This window comes from Calcarisporiella thermophila, assembly GCF_041956535.1.
Source record: "Calcarisporiella thermophila strain CBS 279.70 unplaced genomic scaffold VTP21scaffold_17, whole genome shotgun sequence".
NCBI classification, from domain to species: Eukaryota; Fungi; Calcarisporiellomycota; class Calcarisporiellomycetes; order Calcarisporiellales; family Calcarisporiellaceae; genus Calcarisporiella; species Calcarisporiella thermophila.
This window is the reverse complement of record NW_027192207.1, coordinates 148,831-174,702: the sequence shown is the minus strand read 5'-3', so window position 1 is coordinate 174,702 and position 25,872 is coordinate 148,831. Positions and strand designations below refer to the sequence as shown.

General features: G+C 42.3%; 11 protein-coding genes across 11 annotated transcripts; 6 read left to right on the top strand and 5 right to left on the bottom strand.

Moving 5' to 3' along the window:
* Positions 1-242: 242 nt before the first annotated feature.
* Positions 243-2,888, bottom strand: VTP21DRAFT_3301 (uncharacterized protein; the record flags this gene model as incomplete). The annotated part of the gene is made up of 11 exons (XM_069393590.1): positions 243-363; positions 421-485; positions 563-790; positions 876-1,002; positions 1,087-1,312; positions 1,384-1,531; positions 1,615-1,787; positions 1,861-1,956; positions 2,022-2,147; positions 2,219-2,351; positions 2,604-2,888. 11 exons carry the CDS (start codon positions 2,886-2,888, stop codon positions 243-245), a joined length of 1,728 nt encoding a protein of 575 aa, XP_069249305.1.
* A 349-nt stretch (positions 2,889-3,237) lies between these two features.
* Positions 3,238-5,986, top strand: VTP21DRAFT_3300 (uncharacterized protein; the record flags this gene model as incomplete). Its single annotated transcript, XM_069393589.1, has 13 exons — positions 3,238-3,518; positions 3,590-3,692; positions 3,755-3,877; positions 3,947-4,076; positions 4,143-4,266; positions 4,334-4,477; positions 4,537-4,599; positions 4,663-4,853; positions 4,918-5,078; positions 5,141-5,514; positions 5,577-5,636; positions 5,703-5,794; positions 5,862-5,986. 13 exons carry the CDS (start codon positions 3,238-3,240, stop codon positions 5,984-5,986), a joined length of 1,971 nt encoding a protein of 656 aa, XP_069249304.1.
* Positions 5,987-7,133: 1,147 nt separating this feature from the next.
* VTP21DRAFT_3299 (uncharacterized protein) lies at positions 7,134-9,895 on the top strand (the record flags this gene model as incomplete). Its single annotated transcript, XM_069393586.1, has 4 exons — positions 7,134-7,812; positions 7,894-8,042; positions 8,117-9,539; positions 9,612-9,895. The coding sequence occupies 4 exons, from the start codon at positions 7,134-7,136 to the stop codon at positions 9,893-9,895; spliced, it is 2,535 nt and encodes an 844-aa protein (XP_069249303.1).
* Positions 9,896-10,368: 473 nt separating this feature from the next.
* VTP21DRAFT_3298 (uncharacterized protein) lies at positions 10,369-13,847 on the bottom strand (the record flags this gene model as incomplete). Its single annotated transcript, XM_069393585.1, has 11 exons — positions 10,369-10,785; positions 10,863-10,984; positions 11,046-11,715; positions 11,779-11,977; positions 12,044-12,261; positions 12,328-12,482; positions 12,561-12,815; positions 12,883-13,152; positions 13,210-13,282; positions 13,340-13,605; positions 13,679-13,847. 11 exons carry the CDS (start codon positions 13,845-13,847, stop codon positions 10,369-10,371), a joined length of 2,814 nt encoding a protein of 937 aa, XP_069249302.1.
* Positions 13,848-14,721: 874 nt separating this feature from the next.
* VTP21DRAFT_3297 (uncharacterized protein) lies at positions 14,722-16,123 on the bottom strand (the record flags this gene model as incomplete). Its single annotated transcript, XM_069393584.1, has 4 exons — positions 14,722-14,925; positions 15,001-15,240; positions 15,305-15,804; positions 15,862-16,123. 4 exons carry the CDS (start codon positions 16,121-16,123, stop codon positions 14,722-14,724), a joined length of 1,206 nt encoding a protein of 401 aa, XP_069249301.1.
* A 682-nt stretch (positions 16,124-16,805) lies between these two features.
* On the top strand, positions 16,806-17,474 carry VTP21DRAFT_3296 (uncharacterized protein; the record flags this gene model as incomplete). Its single annotated transcript, XM_069393583.1, has 1 exon — positions 16,806-17,474. The coding sequence occupies one exon, from the start codon at positions 16,806-16,808 to the stop codon at positions 17,472-17,474; it is 669 nt and encodes a 222-aa protein (XP_069249300.1).
* A 515-nt stretch (positions 17,475-17,989) lies between these two features.
* VTP21DRAFT_3295 (uncharacterized protein) lies at positions 17,990-19,327 on the bottom strand (the record flags this gene model as incomplete). The annotated part of the gene is made up of 4 exons (XM_069393582.1): positions 17,990-18,140; positions 18,238-18,989; positions 19,069-19,139; positions 19,213-19,327. 4 exons carry the CDS (start codon positions 19,325-19,327, stop codon positions 17,990-17,992), a joined length of 1,089 nt encoding a protein of 362 aa, XP_069249299.1.
* A 349-nt stretch (positions 19,328-19,676) lies between these two features.
* On the top strand, positions 19,677-21,108 carry VTP21DRAFT_3294 (uncharacterized protein; the record flags this gene model as incomplete). Its single annotated transcript, XM_069393581.1, has 6 exons — positions 19,677-19,715; positions 19,785-19,866; positions 19,948-20,178; positions 20,240-20,346; positions 20,406-20,521; positions 20,583-21,108. The coding sequence occupies 6 exons, from the start codon at positions 19,677-19,679 to the stop codon at positions 21,106-21,108; spliced, it is 1,101 nt and encodes a 366-aa protein (XP_069249298.1).
* A 499-nt stretch (positions 21,109-21,607) lies between these two features.
* VTP21DRAFT_3293 (uncharacterized protein) lies at positions 21,608-22,097 on the top strand (the record flags this gene model as incomplete). Its single annotated transcript, XM_069393580.1, has 2 exons — positions 21,608-21,677; positions 21,754-22,097. The coding sequence occupies 2 exons, from the start codon at positions 21,608-21,610 to the stop codon at positions 22,095-22,097; spliced, it is 414 nt and encodes a 137-aa protein (XP_069249297.1).
* Positions 22,098-22,474: 377 nt separating this feature from the next.
* VTP21DRAFT_3292 (uncharacterized protein) lies at positions 22,475-23,176 on the bottom strand (the record flags this gene model as incomplete). Its single annotated transcript, XM_069393579.1, has 2 exons — positions 22,475-22,991; positions 23,058-23,176. 2 exons carry the CDS (start codon positions 23,174-23,176, stop codon positions 22,475-22,477), a joined length of 636 nt encoding a protein of 211 aa, XP_069249296.1.
* Positions 23,177-23,500: 324 nt separating this feature from the next.
* Positions 23,501-25,854, top strand: VTP21DRAFT_3291 (uncharacterized protein; the record flags this gene model as incomplete). The annotated part of the gene is made up of 12 exons (XM_069393578.1): positions 23,501-23,597; positions 23,699-23,873; positions 23,954-24,076; positions 24,149-24,245; positions 24,309-24,389; positions 24,453-24,554; positions 24,620-24,730; positions 24,810-24,948; positions 25,010-25,089; positions 25,159-25,322; positions 25,389-25,552; positions 25,661-25,854. The coding sequence occupies 12 exons, from the start codon at positions 23,501-23,503 to the stop codon at positions 25,852-25,854; spliced, it is 1,527 nt and encodes a 508-aa protein (XP_069249295.1).
* Between the last annotated feature and the right edge of the window lie 18 nt (positions 25,855-25,872).

Genomic DNA, 25,872 nt, shown 5'->3' with positions numbered 1-25,872 from the left:
CAAAATAAAAAATAAAATAAAATAACGTATGCGTATGAAATTTTGTATAAAAGAAGAGTAAAGAAAAAGAGTAAAAAAAAACGTTAAATGTCTTTTATAAAGGACCCACCGGAATAAGATAGTAAAAAAAAGGCAGAGAGGAAAATAAAAAAGTCCAATTATCAGCAACCCGAGCTCCATTTCCCTTCAAGTACCTAAGAATTTTTAAATATACAAGATGGTTGAAGATAGATACGGGGATCCTAACTGTCACTGTCGTCTGAGGCAGGTGAAGAAGGCAGCGAGTCTACGACAAACTGGGGCTGATCAAGTGGATGGGAAGTGCTATAAATAAGCGACTCGCGAATGTAGAAACACATATACCTATTGGAGAGGAGTTGAGAACTCGAATTCAAAGAAGAGTGAATCCCGGATACTCACGCTTTACTGTTCAACGCATAGCTCGCTGAAGAGAGCAAGATCTTGTGGTCATCAATGAAAAACCACTACAACGTAATAAATTACAATGAAATTCATTAGGACGTCATGGTTAGTTTGGATTGCGCGAGAATCTCGCTCCTACCTCTCCACGATGCTTAGCAAACATGGTGTAATGCCCGGTATCCATCTTCCCTTCATGGTTGATCACCGCGAAAAGTCGATAAATATGCCGCAGCTCGGATCCCTTGTTGTTCGCATCACCATTCATAGACGCGCGTTTTGCAGAGGTGGTGTAGGGGGTCATATCCAGGACCTCTGGAAATCGGATCATCGTCTCAATCTTAAAAGCACTCGCAGAATGCTCATATCGCTAAGTGATGTCGCAGAAAACAAAAGGGTTGAGCTTTTTCTCGGAGGTCGAAAATTAAGAACATAATTCGGTAAACGATTCTTACCTTTAGCTGGATGCTTAATACCATGGGTAGCCGCTTTATTGAAAGCTGCTTAACCGCCTCCTGAAAAGTGTTATTACATTTACTGCAGCTATAAACATTTGGGCCTAGCTTCTCTGACTGAGTATATCTGGAGTAGGAAAAGCAAAACAGAGAAGTGGCACTTTAGAGATAGAGCAATCGAAGCCTGCGGACGCAATGTAGAAGCACAAACCTGTCTAAGCAATCCAACAACGAATTTGGTCCGGGGTTTGGATCAGTGGGAGTTGCAGTCCCCCCATTCTTTTTTCGTCGTACGCCGGTACGGAAATCCAAACTAATATCCAACATGGGATCGCATACTGTAGTTACGTTGCCACATCGTAAACACGTGACATCCGACTGCAGGAGACCTGAAAAGGTCTTGTGGACAATGCATTGACAATCAATGTTAGAGGAGCCTACGACGGATTGGAACATGAATGATTAGCTCAACTTGGTTAGGAATAATTGGGGTTTCGACTTTACACACCTGGAGACGAACTGTGTATTTGGTTCAGCGCGCTGATAAAAAATTCATGTGCATCCTGCTGAGCATAGCCTGCAAGTTCCGTAGAAGACAACCACATTGTGTGTAAGAAACTGCACGGCCCGTATGGGTGTTTCTCTCCGGAATAGAACTAGATAGCAAAAGAAAGGTTGGTAATGGGAGTTATAGAGCCGTTTATCCATAAGATACTTGGAGGAAAAAAACAATAGATACCTGGGAGAACAGTTTGTCCATCTCGCAACACATACAGTTGCTCTTAGATTGACATAATCTGTAGTTATGCTGATCAGAGAGGAAATGGGAGCGAAGTAGGGGATTGTGGATAAAGGATTGCAGGATCACGTTCATGAAGCATGTGCTGCCCATGTTGCGAAGCCCTCGAAGACCTATTCAAAATATCGAGAGATCGGAAGATTAGTAATTTGCACGCACCAAGGCTAGCGCTGTTGTAAAACTCACCATGACATGGTGCGAGTTGCGCATTGGTAATTAACAGTTTAAGTTCATCCTCGTTTGGCTTCCACTCAAGCTGTTTTGAGCGTTTTGTCGAGGGATCTAGTGGCAACCAGTGCTTTAGCAAACCTGGGCGTTTGGTTTGAAGAGGCTCTAAGTGCACTTACCACGAACAGGGTTTAGTCTATTATCGATATTAAATGCTTCTCGTAGCAGGACGTGCTCAAATTCTATATCGTATATGTAGTCGCTGCACTCGGCGCAATATAAGGAGCCCTTGGAGGTTTCTACGGCTAGAAGAGGAGGCCAGGAAACATCAAACTTCGCTCCACCAGAAGTTAGGATCCAAAGCTTCAGAACTTACCAAATTTGTGACCTGTAGTGGAGAGATGGGATTGAATATGTTGTCTGCGAGAACAACCCATGTACAAACAATCGAGACAAATATGTGTTAAGCCCATTATGTCTCCGCACGAGACGCATTGAAGAAATGGAGGCTAAAGAGAAGTAAGGGAGAAAAAATTGTGTGAATGAGTGCCTCGAAACATATACAACATGCCAAAAATTCCAATAAAAAACGAATCTTCTTGACACATCAGCTGAAAAATAGGGACTGGCTATGCATGGTTGCTATAATGCTTGAACTGCTTGCACCATTTCCACAATCCCATTTTTCACAAGAAGCGTTGTTTTGTGTCCAAGCAATGATAAATCAAGATGTTCTATAGCTATTAGCCAAGATTCATTACCTCTCCACTCCGCTTTCGTTTCTTAACCCCAGCAGTGTCATTTGTGCCATTACGCAAATTCTTCTCTCTTATCTCTCGGTTATTGCGGAATTTACAAGCAAGAGAATAGCGTACGACCATGGCATAGGCATCAATTAGGGGAGGAATGCCCTTCTGACGCGACGCTTTACCCTTGGGTGACACCAAGTGAGGACAGCCATGGGACTGCTGTTGCTCTGGATAGAGACGATAAGCGCTGACGGACCCTGCGTCCGGCAGCCGGTTTTCACGGCGCTCGGACGTCATGGGGAAGTGTTTGTGAGGAAAGAAGAGAAGGTAGAGGGAGAGGGGAGGGGAGAGTGTATATTGGAATTAAAAACTAGAAAGTTCCTTAAACAAATGTGAAAATGATTATTATTTTTTTCAGAAATCAAATTAAATCTTAGTAATGCTAATGCATGTGAAGGACTAGAGAATCGGTCATTATTTTCAATACAACACGCAACACCAAGTGCAGTTTACACAGTAATAAAGATTGATTGATTAAAAGAGTTGCTGCAAGAGAACTCGAATTTTGCAGTGGCTTGTCCATTTCAGGCTCAGAATTGATTTGCTTATGTAGTTTTCTATCCATAGCAGGAAACATTAGTTAATTATGGAGGGACAATCACCGATGACCGGTGCTGTAGTTGCGGCGGAGGAGGTGAAGCGGGCATCCACCGAAGATGAGACCAGCCCACATCCAGCCAAAAAGCTACGTTTAGAGACAACATCCCCTTCGGCATTAGACACAGCTGAGACTAGCGAGACAATAGCTGTAGATAATGACACTCACAAACAGTCGAGGGAATTCCCACGCATCAGAGAGGTTGACGTTGGGATAACTGAGTACGTCGATGCGACGATCCCTGGATTTTCTGGAGTTATTAAACAGCGGTAATTCTGCTGTGATGTTTTGTATTTTGAAGGAATGAGTGTTAACATTAAATTATTCTTATCATTTTAAGGTATTCGGATTTCATTGTCAATGAAGTAGACCAGGACGGACAAGTAGTCTATCTTACTCAACTCACGCCCCCCGAGTTAGCCGTAGAAAAAGACGAAGATCAAGTAAAGTTATATTTTAGCCCACAAATGACCATTCTTTTGATAGCATTCGATTTCTTTGTCAGACAAGAGCGAGCCCTGAAGAAATAAGCGCAGATATGAAGAAGGTTCTCGATGATGAGACAATTGTGCTTTTACATAAACTGCTTGAAAGCAACGGCTCCGACCCCACATTTGTCTTAACTAAGGTAAGAACGGCACTAAAATGTATGTGTGAAGGAAATTGGTTTCACTGCTATTTGCTCTTTGTTCTTCAGCCAGTGGAAGATAAGCAAAAGCGCACTGAAATTCACAATTTCTTCAAAAAGTATTACGGTGATAAGCTTGTCACAGAGACTAGTGAAAAATCCATTAGAATTAGATTCAAGACTAAAAAAGATCTTCGAGGTAAGCAAACAGCTCTAATTTACCATTTATCCGTCAATTATCTCAGCTCGATGTCTTTACCACTAGATAAGCGAAATAGACCAAAGGATTTATCATGGGATTCACTTGGAGGACAGTTTTGCAGCTTCAGCCTGTATAAAGAAAATCGCGACACCATGGAGGCAATCAACCTGATCTGTAAAACATTAAAGTATGTTAGTAGCCACTACAATTATGGAGGCAGTCATTGACAACCGATATTATTTTATCTTCACTAGAACTACAAGTCGTATTTTTGGCTATGCAGGCACAAAGGATAAACGTGGAGTAACCGTACAGAGGGTCACAGCCCATAAACTCAAGGCGGAGCGCCTGGCAAACATGAATGGAAAGTGGCATGGAATTCGGTTTGGTGATTTCAAGTAAAATTGCTTCATTCGAGTGTATTCAACCGGCTGCTTATTTCTTTTGGCAATGCTAGATACGTTGAACGATCTCTGCGGTTAGGAGACTTGAAAGGAAACCAATTTAAAATAGTCTTAAGGTTGGATGAAGTTTTAGAGATTTTATTAAAATGATGAATAGCGGAACTCAAACCATTTTCCAGAAATATCAAAGCTGAATCTGAAGACGCGATAAATCAAGCCATGATCTCATTAAAAGACCGCGGCTTCATCAATTATTTCGGTATGCAACGTTTTGGAACGAGTTCAGTGTCAACCCACAAAATCGGTATTGCCTTGTTGAGGGAACAGTGGGAGGAAGCAGTGAATTTAGTCATGGATCCTAGGGATGGAGGTGGGTTGAATTTTATTTCGTTGTTTCCAAACTTCATTAAGCCAACTGTTATTTATGATGGTAGAGAGAGAAGACTACCAAAAAGCGCGGCTGCATTGGAAGGAATACCGGGACCCGAGTGCAGCATTGAAACTATTTTCGAAAGGCTGTGTCGCAGAAACTTCAATTTTGAACGCATTTGTCAAGAAAGGGCATATGAAAGACTTCCTTGGCGCCTTTAGTATGGTTAGTAGGACTTATCTGTTTATTATGTGAGCTACATCACTTATAACTCCAATCCGTCCTAGATTCCACGTAATTTAAGACTTATGTACGTACATGCCTATCAATCTTACATTTGGAACAAAATGACCTCCGAGCGCATTCGCAAGTATGGGTGCGTACCAGTTCCAGGAGACATCGTCCTTGTAAAGGAGGGAGACGATGATTCCATTGAATCCGAAGAGGTGGCAGCAGAGACAGTTGAGACGAAACCAAAGGTGAAAGACGTGAAAATTAAAATATTGGATGAGAAGGACATTGCAGATTACACAATATACGATGTTGTACTTCCTTGTCCCGGGTATGACGTGACATATCCAGCTAATGATATTGGAGAGATGTATAAGGAGGCTATGCAGCAAGATGGGCTCGATCCTTATAATATGAGGCGAAATATAAAGTAGGTTTACCAACTAACTGCATATGAAGTAAGAAGAGATTGATAATTTTGAGGATTCACAGGGATTATTCACTTTCCGGCAATTACCGCAATATAGTTTCTAAACCCGGAAACGTCTCGTGGTAATTTAAATTTTATATTAATATGGCCTAGTATACCTATTACTTAATTTCTTTATATTTTCCAAGGTCGCTGCTCCGCTATGATGACCCAAACCTTCCCCTCTGTAGAACTGACCTTGAAATTCTGGAGAATGTCCCAGAGCCTCAAGGAGTGGCAGGTAAACATTTTACTCTTTCGTCAATTTAAAGACGTAAATTTACATATTGAAACCTATTTCGATTTAGATGGGAAATATCTCGCACTACGCCTCCAACTTACCCTAAAAACCAGCCAGTATGCGACTATGGCACTCCGTGAAGTGATTAAGTTGGACACTTCCTCAGCTTTCCAAGCTAAACTTAATGAATGAAGGAGGGGTGGAGCAATCGGTTATGGGGGGATGAATCCCAGACTGCAGGCGAATTTTTATATAAGGAATTGGTTATAAAAAGCTATAATAGAACGAGCAAATACACAAAATATCTTAATATTGTGTACATAATCCCGATATGAAAATTGTAGATCAAGGCTGCTGTTGAAACAAGTTAGAATCTTGATTTAAGCTTTTCCTGTCATTCAAACTACTTGAGCCTCCCGAGCTACTCAGTCGAAAAAGGAATCGAACTTGCTTTAAAAAAGACGCAGTGCTCACGATGATATCGTGATTGGACTAGGCACAGATGATATTATCATCAGAATTGAAATATATGGTTATATCGGTTTGATGCCACGAATATCTTTTATTAAGATTGGCTACAAACACGAGCACAATAAGGGAAGCCTTTCAAATCCTCGGAAAATTTAAAATAGAATTCAATCTGTCTTTTTGAAAATATCGTTGAGTTTCCAAGCATCTCTGCGTTATTCAAGTAGGGGTCCCATTCTGGCTGTGAGATGTATCGGTCTAGTCTAACAATAACAATTGTAAAACCTGTTGGCCAATTTTTTTTTTTCTCCTGAGATTTCCCCATTGCTCGCACCCAAACAGGTCTTAAATAAAAACTGCGCATATTGTTTGCGAATAATAACCAATTGCTATATTGAACGTGTTAGCAAGCTTCACACTTGACAATGGCTCTTATTATTCCTGAACTCCATCCCCCTTCCACAGTACTTCCAAGCCAATTGCTACGGAAGTTCATGAGGAACCGTGCTAGCGTTCCTAGGGCGCTCAGCTAACCGAAACTATATACTATTTGTTTGATCTAGCCCGAGGAATTGCTGAGGTTTCAGTCCTCTCCAATCAGTCGCCTCTTCTCGGGAAGAGACAGGCTTGAAGGAAAATCTCCAATCGAGATCCAAGCCACCATCTTGCAACCGTCCAATTTTCATTCCCACCTTATTCTCGCGAAACTTGTGTCACAGCAATCGCAAGTTGCAAGGGGAGAACAAAGAATCGAGTGCTGAGAGCATACTGCTGCTACATGTTCCTGGACTTTCTCTCCAAACCATTGCCATTTTGAGTCAGCTACCGTATTCTATTATAATCGTTTCATTTTCCTGGTGTGAATGAACTCATGGCTCAAAGCGACATCTTAATCAAAGAGGATTTGATGAAAGCGCCCACGCCTCAATCCGCCGAAACAGCTGGTACTGAATTCAGCGTAGATCTCTCCCGATGTGAGCTGATCTGCGACAATCCATCCATATACGGGGTCACCGCATCTTACTACTTCGAAATCCAGGACCTCTACCACCGCACTCCGCTTCCAAATGACATTCTCTTCCCTTGGTTACATGGCGTTGATGGCAAGAATTACCACCAAAATCTGTTCTTCAACGTAACAAAAGTGGAAATTCCGCAACATCGGGGTCTGACAGTAGTGCACGGGGGTGATGATGTAAGAAGGTGCTCCATTGTCGGATCAGTGTTGCCTGGAGAGATTCTCGCATCAGCAACCGCGGCTACTCCGCCTCCATCTGTTGATGCAGTTTCTTCCAATGCAGATGAGCAACAACCAACTGATCAGCGCAATTTCGTCCAGAGCGAAAACAGTGAGCCTTTAATCAATTTACGAAATTTCAAAATTCAAGTTGCGAAGTATGCGCTGATTTCTGATATTGTGGTGTATGGGGAGAACGGCGTGGATGAGAAAGTGCTAGAAATTGCAAAGCAGATATCTTGGGCACAGCAGGCCTTGCGTGCTGACCCCTCTACAAGACCTAAACTAGAATATCACACTTTTGTTATAACTGGTAACCCGCCTAAATGATTAACTTTAACCCTCCAGCGCTCAACTAAAGGCCCTTCTTCCTTTATTTTTGGTTATGCTTCAGATCCTTTTTCCGTTATTGAGGAACAATTCCCCTCTCTGGTTCTATTGGATAGTAAGGGTATGCCTGTGAACAAATTCAACTTCTGGGAGGAAGAGCGCGAGGAGATGCGGCTTTTAACAACGGCTTCAGAAATTAGCCCTCATATATGGGTATCTATATCTAACTCTTTCCTTTCCTTCCTGAATATTATTTACATTTTCCTCTTCCCCCCGCATCCCTGCAGCTCGGCAACACTCAAAATGTGCCCTCTCTACCTGCTCTTGATCCTGTGGCAATGGATATTGAATCAGCAGGCCAATTGCAGTCACCGGAATTTGCAGCCAAATCGCAAGACCAAACGTTGGATGGCGATCCCCCTGCACCCACTCTCAATCACGAGGGGCACAGCCACAATCCCCATAATATCAGCATTTGCATTGAAGCTCATGAACTTGCTGAGATGCCCACTCCGAGCACACTAACGCTTGCGCGCGAGACCATCAATGACTTTTTGGTGACGACGTCAAAACCCCCGCCAGAGCTTATTCACCTGGACATGCTTTCCTCGGGGGCTGGACTGACCACGCCAGCTATGTTTGAGGACTTTATGCATCGACTGCTGCATTTGCTTGCATTCATGGACGACCAAGCGTCGCGAGCCCAGAATATCCTTATTCATTGCCAAGATGGTTACACTGAAACATCCCTGCTTGCGTTATCATGGTTGATGTATAAGTTCCATCTTCGACTTCCTGAAGCCTATTTAAAGCTCCAGGAAACTAGAAGTTTTTTTGTGTACGCCGTTGATCTAGAGGTGCTTAAACGGATAGAAACACGGATATGGCGACTTATACTGGGCAAAGATTCCTTGTCTGATATACTTGGCTCCGGAAATGGAGTAGCGAAGCGACCGGCTGAGGCAGATCAGAATGGAGTAGGAAAGCAGACAAAGAAAATAAATGGACATGGAGCACAAGAGCCAAGCCCAATCAGTTCAGAATCAGGCAACAATGGCAAGCAGACCCCCAATACAAATGATACTGAGAAAGCGACAAATCATGATCATCAGAGCAATTTAGCAGATGGTGATACTGGATCTCACGAGAATGGAGCTTCCGGAGAGCTCAATTCGGCAAACACACATGCAAACCAAGACAATGAAGAGGATAAAGAAATGGAACTCTGTGAGGCTATTGATGATGAAGATGACGGTAGTGAGGATGTCATTATTGAGGACGACGATGATATCGTGGAGGATGACGATGATGACGATTCTGATCTTGAGGCATTCGGGAACTTCTCAGATGTACCCCCCATGATTCTGGCCGCGCCATGCTCTGGTCTCATATATGGCACTGATCCATTCGCAGGAGACCCGGCACTAGATGTTCTTCAGCGCGAGTCTAGAGAACGATTTCCATGGTTCTACGTTCCACAGTTTGAAGGCAGTTTTCCCTCCCGTATCCAACCGTTTCTGTATCTTGGTAATTTAAATCACGCGTCTAACCCAGCCATGCTCCGTGCGCTCGGAATAACCCACGTGGTGAGCGTAGGGGAGTTTGCAAACTTGCCACGCGATACATTTGAGCTGAAGTTTGTGGAGAACTGCTTCGACGATGGTATCGACTCTCTGTGGCATTACATTGATGAATGTGTGGAATTTATAGGTATTGTTGAGCTACATATTGAGAATCACCCTTAAAATCTAGGCATTCATGCTTTTTATTGTGTATATCTAGAAAACGCACGTCGTCAAAACGGCACGGTTCTTGTTCACTGCCGAGTTGGTGTGTCCCGTTCTGCCACGATTGTTATCGCTTATGTGATGTATCACTTGAACCTCTCTCTCGCCCAAGCCTATCTCTATGTTCGTGCACGCCGGCTTAACGTCATCATCCAACCCAACCTTAAGTTTATGTACGAACTACTGCAGCATGAACATCGTCTTCGCGGCCGACGGAGTATCTTTTGGAGCGTGCTGGCTAAGGAAGTGCACGCATTGAACCTTTGCTATATAAATTAATTTGCTTCCTCTCTCTATATTATATTATATTATATATATTTTTTAATCCTCCTTTTAGGCTAACTTTTTTTGACACTACATTTCTTTTATTTTTGTGTAAATGAATATACCTTATCTTTTTTTTTATATTTTTTTTTCTTTCATCCTGCTTCAAGCTATTTTTGGTCTTGAGCCATTCAAGAGACTTTTTTTTTTTTCAAAATATAGTTCCACGTTTTTTTGCTCTTGTATCTATATATTATTATTGACTTTTTCTTCATATATATTATTACTCATTATTTTCAAGTAATAAAATTCGCTAATTAATACAAAAATCAGAAGCCGATCATTTTATTTTGTTGCACAATTGATGTGTCTTTACAAACGAGCTCAGTAAAACGGAACCATACTTTGCTTTTTCAATCAATGCCCCACCCTCGTTCCCGCTGAATAAACCAAATTTCGCAGACACGCTATATGTGAGCATGGCTATGTTATTTACCACTGTTACCGGCGGAGGAGGCCCCAGGAGATTCATCGGCCAATAATAATGCCATTAAATCATCCATACGCTGCTCGCATCCCCGCTCAACATTCCCTTTTTGTGTATCTCCGAGCGCCTGTGCAGCCAGCTTACGCTTAATGTTTTGCCGCTCTATTACACGGTCCTCGACCGTATTTTCTATTACGAGCCGGAAGATCCGCACGGGACGCGTCTGACCGAGGCGATAAATGCGGTCTGTGGCCTGGTCCTCCACTGCAGGATTCCACCAAGGGTCGAGCAAGAAAACTTGATTGGCGGCGGTGAGGTTCAAGCCCAAGCTGCCGCATTTCAGGCTCATAAGAAACACGGTCACATTCGGATCCGTCTGGAATGCATCGATAGCAGCTTCTCGCTTGACACTCGGCATCTAGAGTAAAAAAGAAAGGCTCTTATATAGTTGCCCACTTTTTATTGTGTCACGATATCTTCCTCGAATGTGCTCACCTTTCCATCAAGCCTAACATACTGGAGGCCAGCCTCCTCCAAGTGGGGCTCAACGAGATCAAGGAAGGAGGTCCATTGCGAAAACACAACCGATTTAGTGGTGGTATCTTGAGTATGCGAATCTGTAAATACAACATAAATCAATCACAGCACATAGGATTCATTAGAGCGGCGGCATTTTACTTTTCAAAAACTTTAATAAAGCTTCGATCTTCGGGCTCAAGCTTAACACTCGTTTGCCCTTTTCCTCCCGTGAAGTCAACTCAGCATCCATCTCCTTCCCTTCGGGCATTGTTATCAACTCTTTTAATTCTACTTTTCCCCGGCACATTGGACAGCTCGGGTTCACTTCCAGCACCTTTTCGATGCATTTCAAGTCGAACACATGACGACAAGGTGTCACAACTGGCTCGCTTATAGTCTCGAGACAAATACAACAATCGTCATTCGAGTCGATTGCCATTTGTAGTGCTTCTATGAGCTGCTTTAGAACCTCCTTGTCTATATTCGTCGTTGCTGCCGCCGATTCTAGCATCTCAGTAATTTCGTCAGGCATGAGTGCCTCGTGGTCACAAAGCTGCCTCAGGCGAGTAAGCAGGGAGAGAAACACCATATAGTTACTCAACACGGAATTCTGACCTCCACTCTGGATGCAATCTCTCAATAGAGTTTTGGCCTCTTTTTCAAGACGTGTATATTTCTTCTGTAAGCTTGGCGGGAACTTGACTTTGTATAGGAAGGATTCGCAGGGAGGCAAATGGAGGATGGGCTTGCCGTTGAACTCCATTTCCTTCGTGCGCCGTAGATTGATAAACTGCAACAGAGCTTTCAGTCGAGATAGACCTTCAAGATTCTATAGAATAAAAATAAATCGCAAAGTAACAGGAAAACAGGAAGAAAACCACTAGTGTAATACCCCGATTTTCATTGGCCTCCAGATACACGAGCGCCAAAAATCTCTGTCATCTAGCGGTGAAAAGTGTAGGAATTTCAGCATGGAATAGAGATCATTAAGAGAGTTTTGAATAGGTGTTCCAGTGAGGATGATTCGGCGCTCGGCACTGAGAGCTGTGCATGCTTGTGCGGTCTTGGTGGAATGATTTTTGATCAAATGTCTAGATAAAAAGCATTGGCGTTAAATGAAGCGAGAATACATCTCCTTAGATCATTCATAAATTCACCCCTCGTCTAACACAACACGGCGCCATTTAACACCAAATAGCCCTCTTACTTTCGCTTTGCCTTTTCCTTTAGGAATATCATCTTGTGACAGCGTTGAGTAGGTGGTGATAACATAGTCGTGCTGCATCAGAAATTTTGGATCATCATTACGATCGGGACCATGGTATACATAGCCCTTGAATTCGTACTCGGGACTGACATGTGAAGCGAATTGTGTCTGAAAGACTATAGAAGCTTAGTTTAAACTTTTACAGGAATAATTGTATTAATCTAGTTTACCCACCACCCAATTACCGATAACACTCAATGGCACAACTACGAGAGTAGTTTTACTGTAACTAGGATCAGAGGCCACCGGATTTTGGACAAGGTTTTTGCCGGTGGGGTCGCTTACTATCAGGGCGATAATCTGCAGCGTCTTTCCGAGTCCCATAGAATCTAAGGGGATCAGGGCAATTATTATAATGCTCATGAAAATAAAAAGTGGGACCGTTCACGAAATAATGATGCTCGTACCCGACAGAATTCCGCCTCGCATAAGATTAGGCCTGGTTTTCATGGAATGATTTGTGAGAATGTTGTTATATATGGGCTCAGAAGTTTTTGAGGAAGAACCAGCAGTGCTTGATTGAACCTTCCAGAACTGTTCGATCTTTTTCCCTTCGGGCAATTGTGGATGCTCATGATCAAGCAACCATTGTAGGCCCTGAAGCTGAAAAGGAAGGAGTTTAGTTCGAAGATTTTCTGGCTGGCTTGCTTTTTGAAGTTTAGCTACATGGGTCATGTTAGAGAAACTTTAGCAAATGTTACAGCCAAGATACCCGTAATAAAATATTACCGAGGTCTTTGACACTTATTCCAATTTTATCAAGGAGTTGCTGAGATCTCTTTTGGTCCAATTTTTGCGTCGCAGCCATCAGCTCACCCCACGACTCGTCCATTTTCACGGGCAGAGATTGCCTTCCCATCTTAATAGTAGGCTTGGGCAAGCCTACATCAATACCTTGCATTGCTAACACGCGTTTTACATTTGGGATATCGTGAGGAGACGCATAAAACGTCAGCAACAACGGAATATCATAAGTGCGGGCACGGCCAGAGACAATTCCTGGCAATAAAAATTTAATATCCTTGATGATAATCAATTGAATATAAACAATATCACCTTCCATTACGAGTCTTTTTGCATCAAGAAGAGGGGCTAATATTGCTGCTTTATCGCGAGGGATGTGGCCGACCTAATACAATATGTTCCTACTTAGAAGTGGCAATTATAAGCCAACAATCAAACTTACTTGTAATTGACTCATGTTATCTACTCGTATAGCATTTTCATCGTAAGGATTATGGGGCTCTCGCTTGAAAACTGTCATTTCCCCCACATTAATTATGCCTGTGTAATAACGGATTCCAACAATTCTTGTCAACAGATGACCGAATTCTACATATTCGGCCTCTTCTTCTTGCTCTAGCTCCGACAAATGCTCTTCCCCGAGCTCTTGCGAATGTACGTTTGAATTTCCGCTGGTACGTTGCTCTACGCCTAGCACGTCATTATGATCTAAAATAAGAGACAAAGAATCTCTCATTAGCTTGATTGAATTACTTTATTCACACGGTAGTGATAATCCAACCTTGTCCATTGCTGCGATTTGGTAGTCTAAATCTAGAGGTAACCTTATACCGTTTCTTTGGGTTTTTCTTTCGCGACGTGGATGAGGTTTCAACATTAATCCCTTCATCTTCTCCTTCATCTTTTTTTCTTCTCTTGATCGAGGTAATTTTACGCTTCTCCCCTCCCATTTTCACAACCCTTCACTCCCCAGTTGCTTCCTCGGTGGCCAAAATATATATGAAACTGCGCCTCGTGAATTCTGCGTTTTATCTTGGTAAATTATGCGAATATCAAAATCGAAAATTGATTTTCAACTCTCTAGAAAAAATATCTTTTTGGTCGGCAAGATCAAGGCCCGCTTATGAGACTCTAAAGGAAATGTGACACTTTCTTGGATGAAGTTTTCAGGCAGTTATAATGTTCAATGCCTATTTTTAGCCTATTGTCAGCTTCATTTTACAAGAGTGAGGCCATTTGAAAAAAGAATCACAAATTCACGAGTACTTAGTTGTTACCAGACTTTGGATGCTCAGTGCATCGCAAACTAGTAGATTAAATGGTTGAAATTATAGACTTAATGTTACTGTCTAATATAAGTGGACAAAGATTTTTCTCGTTTATTTAAAAGTCCTTTGTGACCCTTGGGAAGTGTTCGTTTGAAAGGAGGCACTTCCCGGATATCTAGATAATATAATTCGAAAAATCATGACAATTATCAAAGCCAATTGTACACGCGTGTTACTAAGCAAGTACCCCTAACCCCTACTTCTGGCGATACTTTTGCCCGAGTATGTGTATTCGTGCTATTTATTCGAATGACCTATAAACCCAGTGTCCGATTAAATTCAAGCTCAGTTTGTCAGTCAATCATCTCCACAGCGTATAGATTCCAGAATATTTGGAATGGGAGATAAGGAGAACAAGAAAATCAGATGGGGCTGTTTTTAAATATGTATATTGCATAAAATTAATGAAGTGGTCGTATAGGATAAGATGTCTCAATATAGATATAAATTGGCGGAGAAAGGCAATAGATTGTTCAACGTCTAATAAATAAGTTTGCTATTGATGAATTTGGATTTCAACCGGCCGCTCTGTTGGGTTATCCGATAGTATCTTCGAATCGACAGGAATCTTTTCAGCAATATTCGGGACATACTGGCGCAAAAACTCGAAAATGAGTCTTGCGTTTAACTCTAGAGCAAGTGCGGGATCCATAGGTCCAGTTGATTTAGTGAAACGACGACTGAGCGTTGGGAAAAGCGCCTATTTAAAAGATAAAAAATAAAATCGAATGTTAGAGATGAAGGACGGAACACTATCTAGGTTGCGATGACTTACTGGAATATCGCTATGATTCTGATGTCCGCTACCAAGAATGGTGAATAATCTAGAGTTCTTAGGTGCATTCTTCATCATAGCCTCAACAAGCCTAAAGTTGAGCAACCATTTCGTGAATCCTTCGCTATTAATCACAATCAATGGACGAGTGACTGTGGGTGTTCCCAAGAAAGGTTCCATCCAAGGGTCAAGAGTGATGCCAACTTTGAAAGGAGCATCCGGATTCTTTAGTACCTCGATCTAAGAAAAAGAGGAAGTTAGTAAACTCATGAAAAAATGTGGCCATAGGATGCAAGATACTTGCCGTTGTGCAGCCACCAAAAGAGTGACCCGCCATTACCGCATTCTCGAGATCCAGTCGACCTTTGAACTGCCCAAGGTCAATTCTCTCCTCGAAAATATTCTCGACCAGATGCCCATCTTCAAGCTTCTTCACTAGCTCCCAACAGGCGTTTACTTCCTCAAGCCTGTGCTTCACCTGCTCTCGCCGGAATTCCATTGCAGATGGATCAACGGGATGCACGTATTCGAGTGGCTGCTTTCGTTTTACATGAGAGAAGGAAGCTGAACCGTCACGGTGCTCCACAGCACATACCACGCAGCCTGCACTTGCAAGCTGACCACATATATACGAATACGTGGAGCGATTGCAGCCAATCCCATGAGAGAACACCACCACTGGGAAGCGGTTCTTGTCGGAGGCTAACGGCGCATTCAAGAATGCAGGGATCTTGGTGTACATAAGAGACCACACGAAAACGGGTGTGGAGATCCACTTGGGAATTTTAGCGAAATCGCCGTAACCTAACAAGCTCGAATTAATAGTGGCTAATGATAAAATGACAAATTTCGAGATCTCACCTTGACCATACAGATTCATCGGAGTCGGCAACCAGCTCGTCAAGTGATTGTTCTGGGGTTCAGCTGGATAATATAGGCGAACAAGAAGGCCTTCCAGTCCTTTGCTCAGTTTCTCGCCGGCAACTTTTGAGCCTTCTTCGGGATGTCCCTCAGACATACCGCCTTTGTAAACCAGCTCAATGTCATGGCAGCCCACACGAAATGGCCCTGTAAATTCCGGGATCGTAGTAGCGAAAGACCAGCTCTTAGCTCGGATCGGCATTAGCGATTTGGGATAAGTGGTTGATCACAATTTGATTTGGGGAGCAGAATGCCTGTTCAATCCCGGTATAAATATTCCAGGGAAATACTCTTAGTCAGTGGAAATTTTTTAATTTATCCTGAAGGCTTAAACTGCAGATATCATATGAAGAGGTAAAACAGGGAAGCTTCTCGAACCATAAGGCGCCCTACCTCCGCGCCAGACCCATGCGATCCGATTGGCCAAGTACAGGGCCATAACGAAGAGTCTGCGAGATTTAGATTCGTGTGATAAGCGAGGCGCGTCTATTATTCACGCCATTGTGGAGTAGCGAGGGGTGCGATGATCAAATGCCTGGAGCTGCCCTTCATCTGGCCAGCAAATGCAAGCCCGAGTTTGTTTTCATATGGGATGAACCCCTGTTTTGAGTTTTACTTGCTTTATTTTTTTGGGAAAAACAAGGCCCAGCGTCCCTCGTCGAAACTTTCCCCACGATTTGTGCGAAATTAAAAACAGCGTGGCTATGTGTTTGTGCAGCTCACCTCCCAAACTACAATAAATCCACGAAAATACATGCGCCAGGGTCGAAAGTAGCTGCACTACAAATATCCGAAGAATCCAAATATTAGGACCTCTGTCCCATTTAATCTCTGGCTTGTTTTTGTGTTTTACTATATACTTTTGTACGGCTCCCTTCTTCAACATGAAGATATTGTATTTTCTGATTTTCCCGCTCCTTATCACCGCCCAACTGCAGGATCTTCAGGAGCGAGGTGAGCACAGCGGTGGAATTAGGGAGTTCTTCCGCAGCCGTCCGATCAAGGCGATGGTGTCCTATATAAAGGAGCTAGCGGAACAAGAGTTCCAAGCGATTGAAGAACAAGAACTTGAGCGACTTAAACAACATCTTCTAGAAGACAAGGACGTGAAGAAGGCTGTTGATTTCATTGGGCGATGGATGAGTAAAGACGACGAGGAGGATGATGAGAAGAAAACGAAAACAAAAAAGAAAAAGAAGAAGCATTTTTTCTGGTCACGAGACGAGGATTCTAGTATGAGAGAATATCTGCAACAGCTTATTGATGCCGACCAGCGCCAGGACTCGAACTCCTTAGAGGAACGGGGGTTCAGAGATTTTATGACTAGCGGGAAATTCTTGAAGCTCATGGAATACTTCGAGAAACTCTCGGAGGAGGGAAAGCTCCATGACGGCGTAGGAAATGGCATTAAGATCTTTTCGGATAAGAGCTTCTGGGATAAAAGTTATAACAGTCGAGAAGAGACGATACGAAACAAACATTCCAACCTGAACTCACAAGGAGATTTTGTGGGGGCGATTATTCGAAACTTTGAAAACAAAGATGAGGATTAGACTGGTGTAAATGGTGACTATTGAGATTAGCTTTGTTCAGTTTGCCTTGTGGGTCAGGTGGTTCTTACCTATCTTCGCAATGTCAAATTTTAATTTTATTAGAATAATTATTACTGTACTATTATTTTATCGGTTATATATGTAAATATTTATAGTAAATATTGAGATACTTGCTCAATATGCATATGATAATCAGGAGATGAAAAAGGCAATGGTCTCCATTCATCCTATTTATTCCCAAATCACGCAAAAGTTTGCAAAAAGAAAAGAAAATAGCGTCGACTTTTTGAGAAGCGGGGATATAAGGGCGTGGGTAATAGCACAACATAGGTAGAAGAAGAAAGAAACAAAATATATAAAAGAACAACGGAGGGGGTAAGAAACAAGTTTGTGAAAGAAGTATTTTGACCAAAACTCTAAATTTTTTCCAAATCTACGCAAAAATTTTATCCTCTCTCACAACCCGAGAGTGAAAAAAAAAAGATATGCAAAAGGTAATAGTGCAGTATGAAGAGTTATTTGTCTTTGTGGTGATAAGCAAGCACTTGACGGTTGCAGCGGCTACACATTGGTCGCGAACTTGACGCTTTGAGACGCTTGTATTCGGATTTACTTGGTACAAAATAACAGGAACGGTCGGGGCAGTAGTAGCGTCCCTTGAACAAACTAAATGCAAGATGCATAATTTAAGGAGATTTAAAGAGAATCACACATAAATTAGAAGCAGTGTTAGTACAATTTACTGCTAACTTAAGGTTCTTACCGGAGTCCACAGCTATTGCACAGTTCATTAGGGATATGATCAACACCTCGCCGTCCGCACGTTGATTTACTTATTTCCATGTGACAACTCCGGCATCTTTTGTTGGGTAGTGTACCAGTATAGCCTCCACTAGCCAGGGGATTGCCCGAGGGAGACGAGGTGGTTTTTCCCTTAACTGAGGGCGGTGACAATGTCTTTGCGGGCGAATGCGGGGAAGGAGTAGCCAAGGCTGTGGCAATGAATGATGATGCAGATGCAATTGAGGATGCAATAGGAGAATTTTCCTGGGAATGTCGTAGCAGTTGCGGAGGGCTACGAGCGATACGAATGGATTTTCGCTTTTTGTGTTGAGGCCCCTCTGACATGTCTTCCTCCACTTCCTCGTCCACTTCCTCACCTTCTTCCTCTCTCTCCAGGCTCACTTCGTCCTCGTCTTCACCTTCGTATTCATCCGCTTCCTCCTCCATTTTTCTCCCCTCACTTAGCTCTTCAATTTCCCCTCCATCCTCTCCTATTATCTTCCCAACTTCTTCCAAATTGCTCCTCCATTTCCTCTTTCTAATCGCTTTCTCCTCTCTTACCTCTTCCTTAGTATTATCGCATTTTGGCACACGTGCTTTTGCCTTCAATCGGGTCTCGAATGAATATCGGATAGTTCTATGGTAACGAGAGCAGGTAGCCTCGTCACAGTTCTGGTGGAGGAGTTTGCGGTATTGCTCTTCTTTTAGCATTCGATCCCATGCCTGTGCCAACTACCAACGTAAAGAGAGTGTAAAATACTCGATTTCCATTGCAAGCACCAATAAGAGATGGAAAGAGAGAGGTGGTTACTTTGCGACTCTTCTCCATATCAACCGGAGTGAGAAGAGGAGAGCAAGGAGAGTAGGTATCCGTACACAAAACTAACGGAGAGGTAGGTTAGGTTACAATCCCGCTCGGTGGAGTGGAGTGGAGTGTTTTCTTTCATATCATTACCCTGTGAGTGCGGGGTAAGTGGCTCAGGCTCGATGTATTTTTTGTTAACGGGTGAGGTGACCTCCTGAGGATGTGGGCTCGGTAGTCGCCATGGAGCACGGTCGAATGTGGTCATTGACTCAATGAGATTTTGTGAAAAGGACAGCTGGCTGATCAGAAGTGAATCTTGAAATGAAGGAAGGAGAGAAAGGGAGAGAAATAGAAGAATGCAATATTGGAGTGAAGAGAGAGAAGAAGAAGAAAAAAAATAAAAGGGGTGGGAAGAAAATATTTATAGAGAGTGGTGTGTGAATAGGCGTGTCTTGATTTTTTTTTCCTACTTATTTCTTGCATGAATCTAAATTGCTACTTCCATTCTTGAAATATGACGCGGTGATTGAAACTCTAGGATCGACCTTCCAGGATGATAAACCCCCAGCGGCAGTCACATTTTCCTTTCATCTCCTCCCAACGGCGTCAAGGGCATGAAACGATCGGTGGAAACGAGCTCAAAGACTGGAGAGGTACGATTTAAATCAAATGCAAACTCCCTCTGGCAAAGTCAATAGTTTATTTTTTATTCCTATTATTAGATTCGACCTTACGTTCCGAAGCGCAAAAGAAGACTCGAGTCTCAGCCGGAATCGGTAGAAGAAAAATTCCAAACCGATGCAGGTATTTTGCCGGTCCACAGATCTTCTTGAATATAGAAACTCTTCTTTTACTTATTACCCTCTTTGAATTTCGGCTTTTAAGTATCCGTAAAACAATCTCTATATATTTTAAATCCGCATCCACTTCATTTCGATGGCCTCGACGGTCTCCCGCGAAGATGCGTTGCTAAATTTGTGCAAAAAGATAAGGTAAATAAGGTACGCTGGTCCCTGCCACATGCGCACTTACTAGCAAGCGCGGGTGCTGATGGAATCCTTCGGATTTATGATGCATTACGTACCAAGGATTGTGTCAGAGAATATCGACATGATGGTAGTATTACTGTAAAATAATTTGCAAACATACATTTTGAATACTATTGTGATTACATCAGGTGCAGTGAGGGACTTTCAGTGGAGTGGGGATGGTCAAAAAATTGCTTCCGGCGGATATGACAAGAAGCTGCGAGTATGGGATGTAGAGAAGGGGGTAAAACTCCATGTGAGTGATGACTATTTATATTTAATATTGAGCTAGCTTACTAAAATGGTTGGAAATAGGATTTTGCTCACGATAATTATGTTACTTGTCTCAGATACCACCCGACCGATCCCCATCTTCTTCTTGCTGGAATGCATCAAGGGGGATTGGTACTCTGGGACTGTCGGGCGAAAGAGTAGGTGTTCCTTCCTAGTACTTTTGTGTGCATTAGTGCTGATAGCTATATATTGATCTAGAAAAACAAAGAGCTATCCTCGTTTTTTCGGTCAGGTGCAAGATGTTGAATTTCTTTCTGACCCTGCCCAATTCCTTGCTGCTTCTGACTATACAGTGCGGAATTCTGCAGATAAAGCGATTATGGTGATGGACGTTGATTCGGGCTGTGTGCTTTCAAATCAAATATATCAGGAGGCATATACTCCTACGGCTTTACGTGTTCTAGGGCAACATTTCGTGGCCCAGACAAACGGAGATTATATTGCCATATTCTCTGCAAAGAGTTGGCGAATGAATAAAAGAAAGAGATTGGAAGGACATCGTGTCGCAGGATTCCCAATACAATGCGAGTTTTCACCAGAAGGTCGGATGGTTGCAAGCGGAAGCTCCGATGGAGCAATGTGGTTTTACGATTTTGCGAGTGGAAACAAGAGATTAGTTGTGGATAAAGCTCACGAGGCCGCTTGTATCCACGTTGCTTGGGCGGGTCAGAGAGGTGTGGTTGCAAGCTGCGGATGGGATAACATGGTGAAGGTATGGAGATGAATAATTATTATGGAAAAGGGCCATCGTATCAAATTGCACCTCTCCTTGTACATATCAACCCCCCGCTTTTCCAATTTTATCTTGTATCATTTTACCGCTTCGTTTGAATATGCACTGCTCTAATAGAATATATATGCTGGATATTAAACTTGCTCCCACCTCGTTAACTCTATCTATTCAAGCTTTATTTATAGGATTTCTTATTTTGGATTTACGAGCATCCGCTGCTTATTCGGATTTTTCTTTTTTATATTTGTATTCACTTGGTCGAATATCCAGGCAAAACATTTTTCGAAAATAGATCATAGGCATTGTTACTTTGCTAAGCAAGGTATGCAGATACAATAAAAATACAAGAGTATCATCTAATTGCTTAGTTTATGTAGATTTCGACTCATCTTCGGGAAGCCGATACGGAATAGACAAGCCACCAACATGCATCCGACTGGGGTCAATAAGTTTCGATAAACAATTTTTCACGGATTAATTACAGCACATAATGAATAGACTACTTGTACGCTCAGTAACCGGTGCCTTACGCCAATCGTCTCTCAACGGACATACCATTGGTAAGCGTTCCTTTCAGAGGCGTTGTTTATGTCATGTTAATTCTTTTTCTGATTCCATTTCCCACTCTGCCTTTAGTTCCCATCATCGTCCGCCGCAGCTATTCTTCCGCACACGAAGAAGAGTCCTTCGAAGATTTCACTACCCGCTATGTCAAGTTTTTTGATGGAATCGATGACCAGTTTGAACTTCAACGTGGGCTCAACAATTGCTTTTCCTATGACTTTGTACCTGCACCATCAGTGATTGAAAGTGCGCTTAAGGCTGCCCGCCGTGTTAACGACTTCGCTACAGCTGTTCGCGTATTCGAAGGTATCCAGGCTAAGGTCGAGAATGAGTCACAGTATAAGCAATACCTCGAAGAACTCAAGCCATTGAAAGAAGAGCTTGGGATTCTGACCAAGGAAGAGCTAGGATATTAAATCTTCTAATATACTGTTTGATACATGTCAAATTTTATTCTCTATCAATGCAATGTTTAACGAGTGTGGTGTAGCTTATGATCCTCGTAAAAGGTAGCCACAGATTTGGAGTTTTGAAAGGAATTTATACATTAATGCCAGAAGAAAAAATCTGGGCCATAGTTATAATATGATGCCCCTTCTACAACAAACTGTAATACCTATTTATTGACAGAGAAGGGAAGGAAGAGGGCGAGGAACACGACAGGGAGAGGGGGAGAGGGAAAGGGTGAATGTTAAAAAGGCTGTAATTGACTCTAGTTTAGAGATTGGTATGAACTAGGATCGGTTAACACTTGAGGACTCTACTAATATTTAGCGTCTCCGATTTACTGTATTTAGTTTGTTGCGCTTTCGACTCCTCGAACCTTTTCATTCGCTATACGTGTATGCTCTTCAATATCCTCGACATCCCATGGGTACACGCACCACGCGTCTTTCACATCCTCAGCAGAGAAATAGTCAACTTCGACTGGTAGCTCAGCACGTTTCGGCTTGAGCTTATTGTGCACGACAAACACTCCAATTTTAGTTCCACCAAATCCTTCTAATCCTCTTAACCGTGCGAGTCGTTCCAAATCTTTCTGCAGTTCCAGAACAGCATAGGCCAGGGTAGTTCTTGTATCATCGACCTCGTCCACAATTAGAATGCGTTTCCCAACTAATGCTGCTGCCGCTGCTTCTTCCTCACCTTCGCCGAAGTGGAGCCATTGCGTGCGAACAACCTTGTCACCCATACGAGATTCACCTGATTCAAGCTCTTCGTAAAGTCTAAGTCCTACAGCCTGAATGGGAACACTTCGATTGTCTGGGCGTTTAAGAAATGTACGCAAAATACGTGCAGGAATGAAACCACTACAAGTTCAATAGATATAGGTTGCTTTTTTTTGGCTGCCAATATTCCCTTTCGTCTTTACTTACCCTCCTCCAATGGCAAGAATGACGTCTGGCTTCCATCCCTCACGGAGATCATGTTTCTCTACTGACTCCTTTATAAGTCGATGAATTTGGTCGTAACTATAATACCGTTTTTCTGTCATAATATATAATAGAGGAGCTAAAAGCTAATCAAGTAGGGGTATGTGCGAGAGTATAAGGGTAAAAGGGAGTTAGAGTGACAAAGTACAAATATGTGACGGCTCTTTGTTTACTCCCAGTTATAACTGTTTGCCGCTTTTGACCAAACTTAGCCTTCCAATTTTATTTTGTGACTGTATAATTTTACACGTCTTTGTCGGTGGCCAAAACACGAAATGCCTATAAATGATGGTAAATTATTAGGGAGATGGATAGCTACACGCGCAATTCCTTTTAAGTTCTCTCTAAACACGGCTTAAATAAACAATATGATTCTAGGCCGCGATATGGAGGTAAATGAGCCTGAACATGAGACGATCTTCCATCAATTCATATATCAGGCCGGTGGCCGTCTAGGCTCGGGAGGATCATCGACTCGCTTAGGTGTGGTGATTTTTTTGAGATTCTATCAAGTTCCGCGAGATTCTATTTGATTAATGATTTTTTAACATTCATTGTATCTAATTTTTCATTATCTTTCGAAGTCGTGGACCCAGCCATTTTCCGCCGGAATCTTACAAAGAAGCTCGTCTCGCACACGCAGCATGATGGGGTGGCCCAATTTTTAGAAGCTTTACAAGAACACCTGGATCACATCGAAAATTTACGGTCATGCCTAATTCCTATGACTCTTGAAGTTGGTGCTTCTAACCGTTTCAAGTAATTTTTCGCGTTTCTTGCGGAATTGCAGTAGGCCATTTCCCTCACCTTAACTATTTGGATTGATGGGTTTTATGTAGCTCAACCACGCCAGATAGTTTAGTACGACTTCTTCTATCTATTGACTGTCTACAGCCCGAGTTAATGGACCAACTTTTGGAACGTCTACCCAATTTTATCATGGAGTCAGAAGAAAACTCAGAGTATATATTCATTATTGCATAATTGATATTTGTATGCTGCATATTCAATCGTTCTACGTTAATAACTAATAGTGCACACTCTTCAAGTCTTCATCGAATGATTTTGCAACAATTTAGATGGCTAGATTATGTCGTTGAACCGCGTAGATTAACAGAGAAACTTCTCGAAGTCAGTTGGCGACATTACTACTCAACAGTCTGAAGTGACTCAACTTTCCCTTATCTTTGATAGATCATTGATTGTACCCCATTTGCCATTCAAAGAGACATCATAGTAAACCTGCCGGAAATTTTAAACGATTCAGAGCATAAGGTCGATTATTCTTTGAAGCAGCTTGAACTCAAACCCTAGGCTAACATTGGTCAAAACTGGTAGACAGTGGCTCACGAATTAAAAAAGATCATGGAGGAGAATCAGGAACTTCTTGTTCCAATACTTGATGCTCTCGGAAATCTATCCCTTCCGCCCGATTTTATGGTAGAGTTGAGGCAGGCCATTCTTGGCTCAGTTAACTGTTCAATTAATACTTCAATGGTATTTAGTCCGATGTCCGTAGCATTATCATCGACCGGCTTAGATCAGCAGACTTGGATTCTTTGCCGGTAGTGATCAAAGTACTGCTCCAGACCTGTACGCCGGAGAATGCACAAGAAGTGAGTATTTTTCATTATTGTCAGGAGATATATATGAGCTAATTAGAGTTTTTTTTTGGGGGGGGGATTTAATTTCAAGGTCGTTCGTCGTATGAGGAATGCATTCGACATCAACTCGATCAGCCAGATTCAGCAAGAGACCAGTCTACGATTTGTGAGCCAGCTAACACAGAGGCGGAAAATGAAGCCAGATCAAGTACCAGAGGCACTTATTTTGGGTAAATCGAACTCTCTTAGTGTGTGCTTACTTTGAAAATGGCTACATAGCTTTGTTTTTAGATGCTATAAAAACGGGAGTACGCTTCCACAAGTTTGTATACGATGCGTGGTTCAGGGTGATTAGCGAAAACAATCGGCCGGTAGTAATTTCTCGGAGAATCGATACTCCAATGTTCTTGTTGTATTTACCTTGTTGTGCTCAATTATAGGATTCGCTAAAATCGCTCGACGTTTTGGTGCTGTTCATATTGCATGTCGTGACTAATAATAAGAGGAAAATTGAAAACCTGTTTAAGAAGAAGATTGCCGAAGGCTTGATCACTAGGACGCTTTTAGAAGAAAGCGTGAAGCAACATGCAGACGGCCTACTCGAGTTCGTACTAATGATTCATTGGGTTTTTTTAATATTTAATTCTATACATTTTCCTTTTCATTGAAGATACTTTGGCGTTATCACCTCGCTTGCCGATAACTTTCTGAGATCGAGCCAACAGTATGCAATCGTTGCTCGAGCAGCTTCTACGCTATATAGTAGTGCCTTTGAAGTGTTTGACCCTTCCTATCAACAAGAAGTTGTTGGGTCGTTGGTAACCCATATCGGGAGTGGCTCAATATCCTTTTTATTGGGAATATGATATTCATGCCAAGTTCTATTGTAAAAAACAAATCAAGTTATCCTTAACCTTTTGTTTTTGTTTTCATACTCTGCAGAAATTGATGTTGCTCTGTCGGTATTGCTTCAGCTTGCTCAACAATTCCCTGTAAAGCTAAGTAGATTCGTGATATTCATCAAGGGCGTATTAGATTATATCGACAACCTCTCTCTTGACCAAATCCGCATTCTCTTTGATATTTTTGGAATACTTGCATATGAGGTAACATTTGATGACCACGAGTTTCTCTAGACCACCCGTTGGATTACT